Here is a 12522-nt window from a genome sequence, read left to right on the forward strand (position 1 = left end):
ATCCACCCGATCAAGCCCCTTCACAATCTTATATGTTTCAATAAGATCGCCTCTCATTCTTCTGAACTCCAATGAGTAGAGTCCCAATCTACTCAACCTCTCCTCATATGTCCATCCCCTCATCCCTGGGATTAACCGAGTGAACCTTCTTTGTACTGACTCGAGAGCAAGTATGTCTTTTCTTAAGTATGGACACCAAAACTGTATGCAGTATTCCAGGTGCGGTCTCACCAATACCGTGTATAACTGCAGCAATACCTCCCTGTTTTTATATTCTATCCCCCTAGCAATAAAAGCCAACATTCCATTGGCCTTCTTGATCACTTGCTGCACCTGCATACTAACTTTTTGAGTTTCGTGCACCAGGACCCCCAGATCCCTTTGTACTACAGTACTTTCCAGTTTCTTGCCATTAAGATAATAACTTGCTCTATGATTTTTCCTGCCAAAGTGCATAACCTCACACTTTCCAGTATTTTATTCCATCTGCCAAATCTCTGCCCACTTACTTAGCCTGTCTATGTCACTTTGCAGGTTTTTTATGTCCTCCTCACTCACTACTTTCCCTCCCATCTTTGTATCATCTGCAAACTTTGATATGTTACACTTGGTCCCCTCCTCCAAATCGTTAATATAGATTGTAGAGTTGGGGACCCAGCACTGACCCCTGCGGAACACCACTAGTTACTGATTGCCAGTCTGAGAATGAACCATTTATCCCAACTCTCTGCTTTCTGTTAGAGAGCCAATCCTCCACCCACGCCAGAATATTACCCCCAATCCCGTGATTTTTTTTTATCTTGAGCAATAATCTTGTGTGGCACCTTGTCAAATGCCTTTTGGAAGTCTAAATACACTACGTCCACTGGTTCTCCTTTATCCACCCTGTATGTTACTTCCTCAAAGAACTCAAGCAAATTTGTCAAACATGACATTCCGGACAGTTAGCCTCCGGATAACACAAAGTTTCCTGTACATCAATTTGTAACAAACTTCATTAAAATAGGGGGAAAAAAGTAATTGCTCCACTTCCCGCCCAAAGGGAAAATACGACCTAACCCTTAAAAGATTATGTTGTTTATTTCGGCTGTCAGATGCCCATTTGGCTCACCAAAAGGGTTTCTCCTAACTAATTAGCACCCAGTGAGGATTCTTTTTGCTAGCCAGATGAAAATACTGATTGTCGACTCTATACTTTAACAATGCATTATAGCCTGAGGATGTCCAAAACACTGCATACAATTTCCTTTAATCTAGCCTGCAAAGCTCCAGTCAGTTCCTCTTTTCTTTGCACTTGTGCACAAAGTTGACCGTAGTAGCTTCAACCAGCTCAATTTTCAGTGGTTCCTGAGCCCGACGGGTTTTGGAAAATCAGGATGCAGTTATTGCTCTAATCAAGAACCACCATCAGTCCTCCAGGCCCAGGAACTTTAAACATAAGAAATAGGAGCAAGAGTAGGCCATTAGGCCCCTCGATCCTGTTCTGCCATTCAATAAGATCATGGCTGATCTTCTACCTTATCTCCACTTTCCTGCACTATCCCCATATCCCTCAATTCCCTTAATATTCAAAAATCTATCGATCTCTGTCTGAATATACTCAATGACTGAGCCTCCACAGCCCTCTGGGGTAGAGAATTCCAAAGATTCGCCATCCTCGGAGTGAAGACATTTCTCCTCATCTCAGTCCTAAATGGCTGACCCCTTATTCTGAGACTGTGACCCCTGGTTCTAGACTCCCCAGCCAGGGGAAACATCCTTCCTGCATCTACCCTGTCAAGCCCTGTAAGAATTTTGTAAGTTTCAATGAGATCATCTCTCATTCTTCTAAACTCTGGAGAATATAGGCCTAGTCTACTCAATCTCTCCTCATAGGACAATCCCCCCACCCCAGGAACCAGTCTGGTGAACCTTCGTTGCACTCCCTCTATGGCAAGTATGTCCTTCCTTAGGTAAGGAAACTAAAACTGTACACAATAAAAAGCTGAAGCTTCCAAGTTTTCAGGTTTTGGGGAGGGGGGGTGGGGGTAAAAAGGGGCAAGAAGAGGAAGGAAGAAGAATGGAACTGTGTATACGGGGAGCATAATTTTTTTTTTTTTTTTTTTTAAATATGCGATCCCGCTGTATGAGCACCTGGCATTTTTTGCATATGTGGACACACATTCCTGTGTAACTGCAGTCAACTCACTGGTTTCGATATGTATTTGGCGCCCCCAGCTCCAAATATTTGGATGGCCCTGCACTAGCCTGTGGTCATGAAGATCAAACGCCCTTTAAGGCCACCTAATTGTCATATACAAAAGGAACACAAAATTGAGAAGTGGGGAAAACGGAACGTCTGAACATTGCCAATTTTGGTTGGTAGTTATGTTTACGGGCCACCTGTATATTACCTTTACTTAGCTTCAATCCCACACGATTTTCTCCCCCCATCTCTCAAAGGTGCTAATTCTGAGGTACGGCTTCATAGGTGCAGTGGCCCTCCAGTAAATCGCCCAAAGTAACTAATCTTCATGTGTGAACCTAGGCAACTGGCAATTCTCCCTTGAGAGCGTCTCAACCAAGCTGAATGCTATCCCCACCTGATCTGCACACTTTGACCTGAAGTAACTTTCTTTTCAATTGAAGGAAAGAGGTCGGTAATCAATTCTAGTATCACAGCAAATGCACTCTGCTTCTAGGTGATGTGGGTTTTTACAAAACATGCAATATGCCTAAACCAGTTATATACAACCATTGGTGAGTACTGACTAGCTCTATTTTCTACGAGTTCAGTATTTAATAGTCTGGTGAGCCTTGCATTATTACGGGTCAAAATACACCTGGAATGGAAGTGCAAATATCCACCGACCCTATTGTGTAGCACCAAGGGAACTTCTTGTTTGGAAAGGCCCAGCTTTTCCCTCAGGGTAAAATTATGCATCTGCAAAATGCGGCCCTGGTTTTGAAGGAAAATATCATTAAGGGGCTACGATATGAATATTAGGGCAATATCAATAGAATATTAGGGTTATAGTGGATTTGCAAAGAGCGGATGTACTGACTTAATTGATAAAAATTCAAAAAAATAAAAAAGCACGTTCCTATATAAAGTTATAATATTACTAGGTTTATAACAGGATGGGAGTCTTCTGATCTAAATAATAAAGATGGATAAAGTACTGCATTTTTCACTATGTATGTTTTGCTTTGAACAAATTGAGCACTATATATTTGGGAAAAGAAAAGTTAATGACAAACAAAATTGATCAGGCCCAACAGCTGAAAATAGGGGTTATAAAATTCCTCTATTTTATAAGACAACCGTGGGAACTTTTCAGTGGCTGACAGATAATTAACTTCATAATATCAGTCAAGCTGGTCATACTTTAGCATGGTTAGTAAGGAAAGGTAGAATGTTAGAGCACATTCGTCACTGTGGTTTACAGAAAGGAATGCTGTCAATACTGTTGAAAGATACCAAAATTAAAGCTTTGAGACCAAGTTTTTTGGCGGAAAAAATTATGCATTCTATTTCACATTATGGGATAAGATCCTGCTCTCCTGGGCAATCCTAAACACTAGGTTTTGGTAGTCTTCCTAGTGCCAGCCAAAGTAGCTCATTATAGTCGAGAGTCTGTAGAACAAGAGATTCTCCAACAGCATACAGGAATTCAAAAATACGGAAGCAACCGAGGTGGGAATGTGTAACGTACATACACAGATTTAATAAAGGCAGCAAGTGTAGGGTTCCTTTGGGGGTTTCTCCTGTTACTGGTGATTTCAAGTAAAGAAAGCAGACTGGGTTGGCCTTCTCCTCTAACATTCCTCACCTCATCTACTTCTGGGCGATGCATGCTGGGAAAACAATCCCAGTATTACCAATCCTTGCAATTTAAAGACTTTTTCCATGAGATAAGAGTATGTAAACATGTAGAAAGCTACATTTAAATTTCTTGTGTAAAGCGCAAGTATTTGAATCACAGGAGTCGTGAGCAAATTGTGAGGCTCGAGGAAATTGCAAGTATTGCCAATACTGCATTCCATACCAAGTTGTCAACTGAATAAACTTTGCCATTTCATTGAAGGTGGTGTTTTGGGGGGGGGGGGGGGGTGGTGGTGGTGAGGGGAGATCTTACTTGAATACACAGGTCAAAATCTATTTCCCTACTATAATAAACATGGACTGTTTTATAGTTTGAATGAATAACATCAATAAACTTAAAATGTTACAGAAACTGCTTTAAAATAAGAGTCACCTGTTAACTACAACACAGTAAAATAGTTTGAGAATCTGTGGATTCGACAGCTATTTCTTTTAATATATTCAACATTAACCTCAAAACACCAAACTTCATTGCGACTATTGAGAGCACACTGTTTACAGATTGATTAAACTCTAATCTCAATCAGCTCTACCAATATTAAGCTTTCTTTTGATTGGGCTGAAAGACCCAACAGCTTACAATTAATTAAAGCTTTTTACAGAAAACAATGACTGATCATCACCTGGACTGTCGAGACAGGCTAGTTGAGGTAGTTTCTGTGGTACTGGCCGCACCAGTGGATTCTACATCAGAGGTATGAGGAGACTGTGCCGTTTTCTCAACAAGTCTCCTAGAATGCAAGAAAAATCAACTGTTTAAACACTAGAAAGTCAAATTATTTATCAATTTAACAGTCTTCAGTAACAATCAGATTTTTTAAAGAAAAAAACATTCAACAATGGTAAATGCAAGTCAAAATGCTTTTAAGCATAGTGTTAAAAACATCCTTTTCTACAAAATATTTTTAAAAACTAACTACCTTTTGGGACCAGGGTGATCCAAGGCAAGCGTATCTAACATTGCAGATTGGTCCTGAAAATCACAGTGGCTTTGGTTACTTTTCTCACTTTCCTGGAAGTAATGAAGAAACATTGCTGAATAATGATGGATAAGGTTGCAGAACCAAATTCTGAGACATCTGTATTTCCAAGTTCAACTAAAAATAAAATAAATCTGGCCTCTGCTCTGCTTTGTGCCTCTCTGATGCACGGCCAAAATAAGGAACTCTGGATGCACAAATCAAAAGCGCAAACGCACATCCCACCACTCTGGCAGAGTGCATTGGAGCTACACGTTACTCTCACCAAGCATATAAAGAGCATCAAACTCAATACACTATAGTGAGGGGAGTGGCTAGCCTAATGTAACTCACTTCTACATTTTTGCATGGTCTGTGTGACTTAACTGTACTCAGAAGGGAAATTTTAAGTCAGCCCTGCAACTTTTCTTTCTTTCCTGACCTGAATTTCTATTTGGGATTCCAGTTGTGCATTCCTGCTGTGTTAATCAAGTCCTGCTCCCTTTACAAACTTGCCTTTAGTTACCAGTGATAGGAATGACTTTTCTTAATTTAAAAAATCTTTGCATTTCTTTATATACCTTAAAATAACTGAGAAAATGTGCATTTAATGAGATTTCAACAGCAAATGGAAATGCAGTTTGATGATGCTCATTACATTTTACTGAAGTGCTGATGGCATCCGTGCTACAGCACAATGTGCAACCTCAGTTAATTTTAAATGTTTCTCACAGCAACCATCTATTACTATCAATATTTTACAGCAATTATATAGGAAACATTATTAGTTATTAAAATTATTCATCCAACATTTCCAGCTGGGACCAGTTTAGGAATTTTCAAACACTATTATTATGCACAAAAGTCAGCCAGAGATGTCTTAGCAGTAAGCTTCAGCTGGTTTAAATTGCATTTTTCCAAGTAATTAAATTTCATGTTTGCTGAATGACTATTCTATATATACATATATAATCTGAAGGACACAATCAAATGGGTGTACATTATTGTACCATATCCAAACCAATTATTTAAACGACAAATAGTTCATTATTTGTGCTGCTCACCTTTAGACTGCCAACCAGTTTAAGGAAAACTTATCGGTTCAGCGAGATAGTTAACAGCTCAATTATATGAAGCTAAAATAAAGATTACTATTACAGTAGAACTGAGCTATACAGACTGCATTCCCAAGTTTCATCCCTTGTTTGTGCTAGGTTAACTAATTTCAAGCTGTGAATTATGAACGTACACAAAATTAGTCAGATTGCCCACTCCTGATCAGTATCCAGTGACACCCGCTAGAAATGCAGGTATAGACAGGCCACAGATCAGCTCCGGTGAAGCCTTCCCCCAATCAAAATAACCTCAACTCAAGTGGCCATTCATGACTTTTGAACCTTTCCCTGTAAGGTTAAGGTAGTTGACATCTGTGCAATTATACCCCATCGCATCTCCTCGAGGCCAGCAGCCAGGATGTTATGGAGGAACATTAAAGAGAAAAGGCAAGTATCCTCACCACAGTTGTTGGGTCAGAAAATCTCTTGACCTTCAATTTTGCGTATTGTTCAGAAGATTCAACTGAAGATTTTTTCTTGCCTTTTTTTTCTATGCCATTATTTAATGGACTAATAGGAGAAAAATAGATTTGAGTCGTTAACATGTAAAATCTACACATCTTTACATAATGTTTATTAGAGGACATGTAGACCATCAAAGCTCTTGATCATTCAGAAAAGGTAAATAAGTTTGCCCAATGCAAAGGCAAAACATATTTTCCTCAAGTAGTGCAACAGTTCCCCTTCCAATAGTTTTTCAGAAGCATTTAAAAGGTAACCTATTCAGAAATCATTGCCAATACCAACTTTAATCCAAAAAAATGGAAGACAAAAAAAAAAAAGCAGGATTGTAAGAGTATAGTCAAGGTAGGGAATCGGTCTACTAAGTATGATCATAAACACTTATTGAAGCAGGTTAGTGAATAATACACTTAAATGCCGAGTTCAAATAGCTTGGATGTATTCATTTTGATGACAACAAAATTACAGATTCTTTTCTCAGCTGTTTTTCTTGCATGCTGCTTTCCTTCTCTTTCAGACTTCAGCTTAATTTTCTCCTTGCATCTCTCAAGTCTTCTTGCTTTAGTACTGTATACACAATCAGTTAAATCACTGCCATTGATTTTCTTTGCTGCAATCATTCACCACCAACACTGAGCATTACAAGACCTACTTAAGATATCTAAAGATGGATAGTTCTCCCAAAGGCTGACCACTCTGATCTGAGTCATAGATCAAGAAACTGGTGGCTACAAGAATACAATAGGCTCAAGCAGCCATAATTTAAGTAACAGAATTTTTAATATATAAACCAGGGTAGCAGTAGGGTACTGAGACTGACCTCAGTGATATTGCACTAGGAAGGAAGGGGCTAATAAAAAGAATTAAAAGACTCCTTTTAAAAAAGGACACTAGCCCAATTAGCTTCAGCTGGGCATCTTAGGTGGCAGGAAAGTCTATGGAGTGTTCCACCATATTCTGTCTTGCAAAAATCTTGATTAAAAAATCTGGATTGATGTTTTCAAGCGACGTCAAATATCTCACTTCTTGGAAGCCTACTCGGTCAGGTCTCCTTGCTTCACAGACGTGGTTTGTGTATCCCAGAATGGCCTGAGAGCTGGTCCAGAGGTGCCAGAGGCAAAGAAACCATCAGTTTCTCTCACCCTTTCTTGCAAGAATCACATAACAATTATAAATTGTTTTACCTTTTTGCAGCTACAGGCGCAGGTAGAAGTGTGGATTTACTGGACTTCCTTCCTTTAATTTTAAATTCATGAGAAACTTCCCCAGTGCTTTCCTCGGTCTTCATTGCACCATTTGGAGGAATGGGAGGAACCCGAATTCGCAATCCAAACAAATGTTTCTTCTTCTTTATTTCCTTTCCAGACATAAACCTAAATACATTTTTTTTTAAATGACCAGATTAGACACAAAACAAAAACACTGACAGATTTTTGTGCAGTACTCCATATTGTTTATTTTCTGGGTGTGATGAGTAAAAGACACTTCCACAAGTGGGAAGGGAGAAAGAAAAGGTAACCACAAAGAAATTCAATCAGTATGCATGTGTTAGCAGCAATCAACAAGAATGTTTAATAAATCAGAAAATGCCATTATTAGGCCCATCAACTTCACCTACCCATTATTTCATTCAGTTCATTATTTCATTCAGTCCCTTCTTTCTTTACAAGTGCATCTAACTTCAACCCATTTATACTGTTTTAACTTGTTTGTATAAATTTTGTTGATTCCTTTCATATTGAAAAATTTAGTTCTTAGCATCATATAAATTGTAGCGCAAAATGCCATCACACCTGCTGGTGCTGGAAAGGAGGGTGAACAGACAGTTGTCGTGGTGCATATAGGCACCAACGATATAGGTAAAAAGCAGGATGAGGTCTTAAAAGCGGAATATAGGGAGTTAGGAGGTAAATTAAAAAATAGGACCTCAAAGGCAGTAATCTCAGGATTGCTACCAGTGCCACGTGCTAGTCAGAGTAGAAATAGAAGGATATTTCAGATGAATAAGTGGCTAGAGGAATGGTGCCAGGGGGAGGGATTCAAGTTCCTGGGACATTGCAACCGGTTCTGGGGGAGGTGGGACCAGTTCAAACCGGACGGTTTGCACCTGGGCAGGGCTGCAACCGATGTCCTAGGGGGAGTGTTTGCTAGTGCTCTGGGGGAAGGTTTAAACTAAAATGGCAGGGGGTTGGGAACCTGAGCAGGGAGACAGAGGAAAGGGAAACAAGATAAAAGCAAAAGATAGGAAGGAGAAAAACAAAAGCGGCAGTCAGAGAAATCAACGGTTTAAATCCAACGTGGCCACAGTAAATAATAATTCTAATAGGTCTAAGAGCGTTAAAAAAGACAAGTCTGAAGGCTTTGTGTCTTAATGCGAGGAGCATTCGTAATAAGGTGGATGAATTGGCTGCGCAAATAGAGGTAAACAAATATGATTTGGTTGTGATTACGGAAACGTGGCTCAAGGATGGCCAAGGCTGGGAACTCAACATCCAGGGGTATTCGATATTCAGGAAAGATAGGCAAAAAGGAAAGGGAGGTGGGGTAGCATTACTGGTTAAAGAAGGGATTAACACAATTGTAAGGAAGGATATTAGCTCTGATGATGTGGAATCTGCATGGGTAGAATTGAGAAATACTAAGGGGCAGAAAACGTTAGTGGGAGTGGTATATAGACCTCCAAACAGCAAGGCAGAGGTTAGGGATGGCATTAAAAGGGAAATTAAAGAAACGTGCAATAAGGGCACAGCAGTCATCACGGGTGACTTTAATCTACATATAGATTGGGCTAACCAAATCAGTAACAATACTGTGGAGGAGGAATTCCTGGAGTGTTTACGGGATGGTTTCCTGGACCAATATGTCGAGCAACCAAACAGAGATCAGGCCATCTTAGACTGGGTATTATGTAACGAGAAAGGATTAATTAGCAATCTTGTTGTACGAGGCCCCTTGGGTCGGAGCGATCATATGATCGAATTCTTCATGAAGATGGAGAATGAAGTAGTTGACTCAGAGACTAAGGTCCTAAATTTAAATAAAGGAAACTACGATGGTCTGAGGCGCGAGTTGGGTTGGCCATGATAAAAATTGGCCCTTAGTGTTAGGGGGGATTAAATATGTGGGGTTACGGGGATAGGGCTTGGGTGGGATGGCTGTCGGTGTAGGGACCGGGTGCTAGGGTTTGGATGATCAGCCATGATCTCGTTGAATGGCGGAGCAGGCTCGAAGGGCCGAATGGCCTACTCCTGCTCCTAGTTTCTATGATTGATTGGGGAATGTCACTCAAAGGGTTGACGGTGGATAGGCAATGACAAACATTCAAAGACCGAATGGATGAACTACAGAATTTATTCATCCCAGTTTGGCATAAAAATAAAACAAAAAAAGTGACTCAACCGTGGCTAACAAGGGAAATTAGGGATAGCATAAGATCCAAGGAGAGGACATATGAATTGGCCAGAAAAAGCAATAATCCTGAGGATTGGGAGCAGTTTAGGATTCAACAAAGGAGGACAAGGGATTAATTAAGAAGGGGAAAATAGAATATGAGAGTAAGCTTGCAGGGAACATAAAAACTGACAAAGCTTTTATAGATATGTGAAGAGAAAAAGATTGGTGAAGTCAAGCGTAGGTCCCTTGCAGTCAGAATCAGGGGAATTTATAATGGGGAACAAAGAAATGGCAGACCAACTAAATACATATTTTGGTTCTGTCTTCACAAAGGAGGACACAAATAACCTCCCAGAGATGCCGGGGAACATAGGGTCTGATGAAAGGGTGGAACTGAAAGAAATCAGTATTTGTAGGGAAATGGTGTTAGGAAAATTGACGGGACTGAAAGCCGATAAATCCCCTGGGCCTGATGATCTACATCCTAGGGTACTTAAGGAAGTGGCCCTAGAAATAGTAGATGCATTGCTGGTCATCTTCCAGAACTCGATAGACTCTGGAACAGTACCCATGGATTGGAGGGTAGCTAATGTTACCCCACTATTCAAAAAAGGTGGTAGAGAAAAAGCGGGGAATTATAGACCGGTAAGCCTGACATCGGTAGTGGGGAAAATGCGAAAGTCCATTTTAAAAGATGTAATAGCAGAGCACTTGGAAAGCAGTGACAGGATCGGACAAAGTCAACATGGATTTACAAAAGGTAAATCGTGCTCGACTAATCTGCTGGAATTTTTTGAGGATGTAACTGGTAAAATAGATAAAGGGAGAACCAGTGGATGTGGTGTATTTGGACTTTCAGAAGGCTTTCGATAAGGTCCCGCATAAGAGATTAGCGTGCAAACTTAAGGCACATGGGATTGGGGGCAAGGTATTGACTTGGATAGAGAACTGGTTGGCGGATAGAAAGCAAAGAGTTAGAATAAACAGGTCGTTTTCCGAGTGGCAGGCAGTGACTAGTGGGGTACCGCAAGGATCGGTCCTAGGACCCCAGCTGTTCACAATATATATTAATGATCAGGACGAGGGAATTGGATGTAATATCTCCAAATTTGCAGACGACACAAAGCTGGGTGGGAGGGTATGCTGTGAGGAGGATGTCGTGAAACTCCAGTACGATTTGGACAGGTTGGGTGATTGGGCAGAAACATGGCAAATGCACTATAATGTGGATAAATGTGAGGTTATCCACTTTGGTGACAAAAACAGGAAGGCAGATTATTATTTGAATGGCAATAGATTGGGAGAAGGGGAAGTGCAAAGAGACCTGGGTGTTCTTGTGCACCAGTCGCTGAAGCTAAGCATGCAGGTGCAGCAGGCGGTTAAGAAGACAAATGGTATGTTGGCCTTCGTAGCAAGAGGGTTCGAGTACAGGAACAAGGATGTCTTGCTGCAGTTGTACAGGGCCTTGGTGAGACCGCACCTTGAGTATTATGTGCAGTTTTGGTCACCTTATCTGAGGAAGGACGTTCTTGCCATGGAAGGAGTGCAGCGAAGATTCACCAGACTGATACCTGGGATGGCAGGAATGACATATGAGGAGATTGTGTCGACTGGGCTTACACTCACTGGAGTTTAGAAGATTGAGAGGGGATCTCATCGAAACCTATAAAATTCTGTCAGGCCTGGACAGACTAGATGCAGGAAGGATGTTTCCGATGGCCGGGGAGTCCAGAATCAGGGGTCATAGTCTAAGGATAAGGGGTAAGCCATTTAGGACTGAGATGAGGAGGAATTTCTTCACCCAGAGAGTGGTGAACCTGTGGAATTCTCTGCCACAGAGGGCGGTGGAGGCCAGTTCCTTAAATATATTCAAGAAGGAGTTGGATATATTTCTTAAGGCTAAAGGGATCAAGGGATATGGGGAGAAGGCAGGGACAGGGTACTGAATTTGGATGATCAGCCATGATCTCATTAAATGGCAGAGCAGGTTCGAGGGGCCGAGTGGCCTACTCATGCTCCTATCTTCTATGTTTCTATGTTTCTTCATCTGGAGCCATCTACTGTAATTCAGTAGCCCTGGTCTTTACCAGTGACTTCTAAAATATTTTTCATTTTCAATCATCAAATTTCTTCAAAATTTTGTTCTCTCTGCAGCAACAACCGCTATAGTAAATCATCCATAGTCACCTGGATTTGAAAACAAGGATGGGGATTTTGAATATAATGCATGGGGGGGGGGGGGGGTGCCAATATAGGTCAGCGAGGATGGGGGTAATGGACTCGCAGGACTTCACACATGAGAAATTTCCAGTGATTGAACAGATTTTTACTCCCTTTGCTACTTCTGCGCAGGGTAAAAGCAGAAATCTATTTAATCAGTGGAAATTTCTCACCCCTATTCATGAAACACAGCTGATTCTGTTATTTCTATTTAGGGTATACCCTCACTTACATGCACTTGTTCTCATTTAGGGCTTCAAGAATATGCTCGTATCGGTCAGATTTTAGAATGTCTGCAAGCTGTAAATGAATAAGGAAACAGATAAATTCAACATCCGTTTATTATTTGTTTCATTCTCAGCCCATGAACTTATACATTATTGATTCATAAAGATTTAGCAAATTCAGTTGTTAAGTGTATATCAAAGTTTTGAATTATGACCATTTTCCAGTTCTATTGTATAACAAGCCATACATGCTGTGGGTTTTTGAGTCCTTTAAATACAGC

General features: G+C 40.6%; 1 protein-coding gene across 4 annotated transcripts in view; it reads right to left on the reverse strand.

The window, feature by feature from the left end:
* Positions 1–12522, reverse strand: part of mtf2 (metal response element binding transcription factor 2) — a 39857-nt gene that overhangs the window by 2965 nt on the left and 24370 nt on the right. For 3 of the 4 annotated variants that reach the window (XR_015077730.1, XM_085983313.1, XM_085983314.1), the window contains exons 10-14: positions 12247–12314; positions 7586–7774; positions 6341–6449; positions 4786–4877; positions 4489–4596 (exon numbers count right to left, since the gene is read on the reverse strand). Coding sequence is in view for 2 of the 4 variants with exons in the window: in XM_085983313.1 (XP_085839439.1) it covers positions 4489–4596; positions 4786–4877; positions 6341–6449; positions 7586–7774; positions 12247–12314 (566 nt within the window). In the remaining 2 variants the exon portion in view is untranslated. Of the gene's footprint in view, positions 1–2851; positions 2939–4488; positions 4597–4785; positions 4878–6340; positions 6450–7585; positions 7775–12246; positions 12315–12522 lie in introns of all 4 variants that reach the window. The other variant, XR_015077729.1, reaches the window with a different exon arrangement.

This window comes from Somniosus microcephalus, chromosome 3 (assembly GCF_052327205.1).
Source record: "Somniosus microcephalus isolate GS21.2 chromosome 3, FLI_Smic_1.0, whole genome shotgun sequence".
Taxonomy (NCBI): domain Eukaryota; kingdom Metazoa; phylum Chordata; class Chondrichthyes; order Squaliformes; family Somniosidae; genus Somniosus; species Somniosus microcephalus.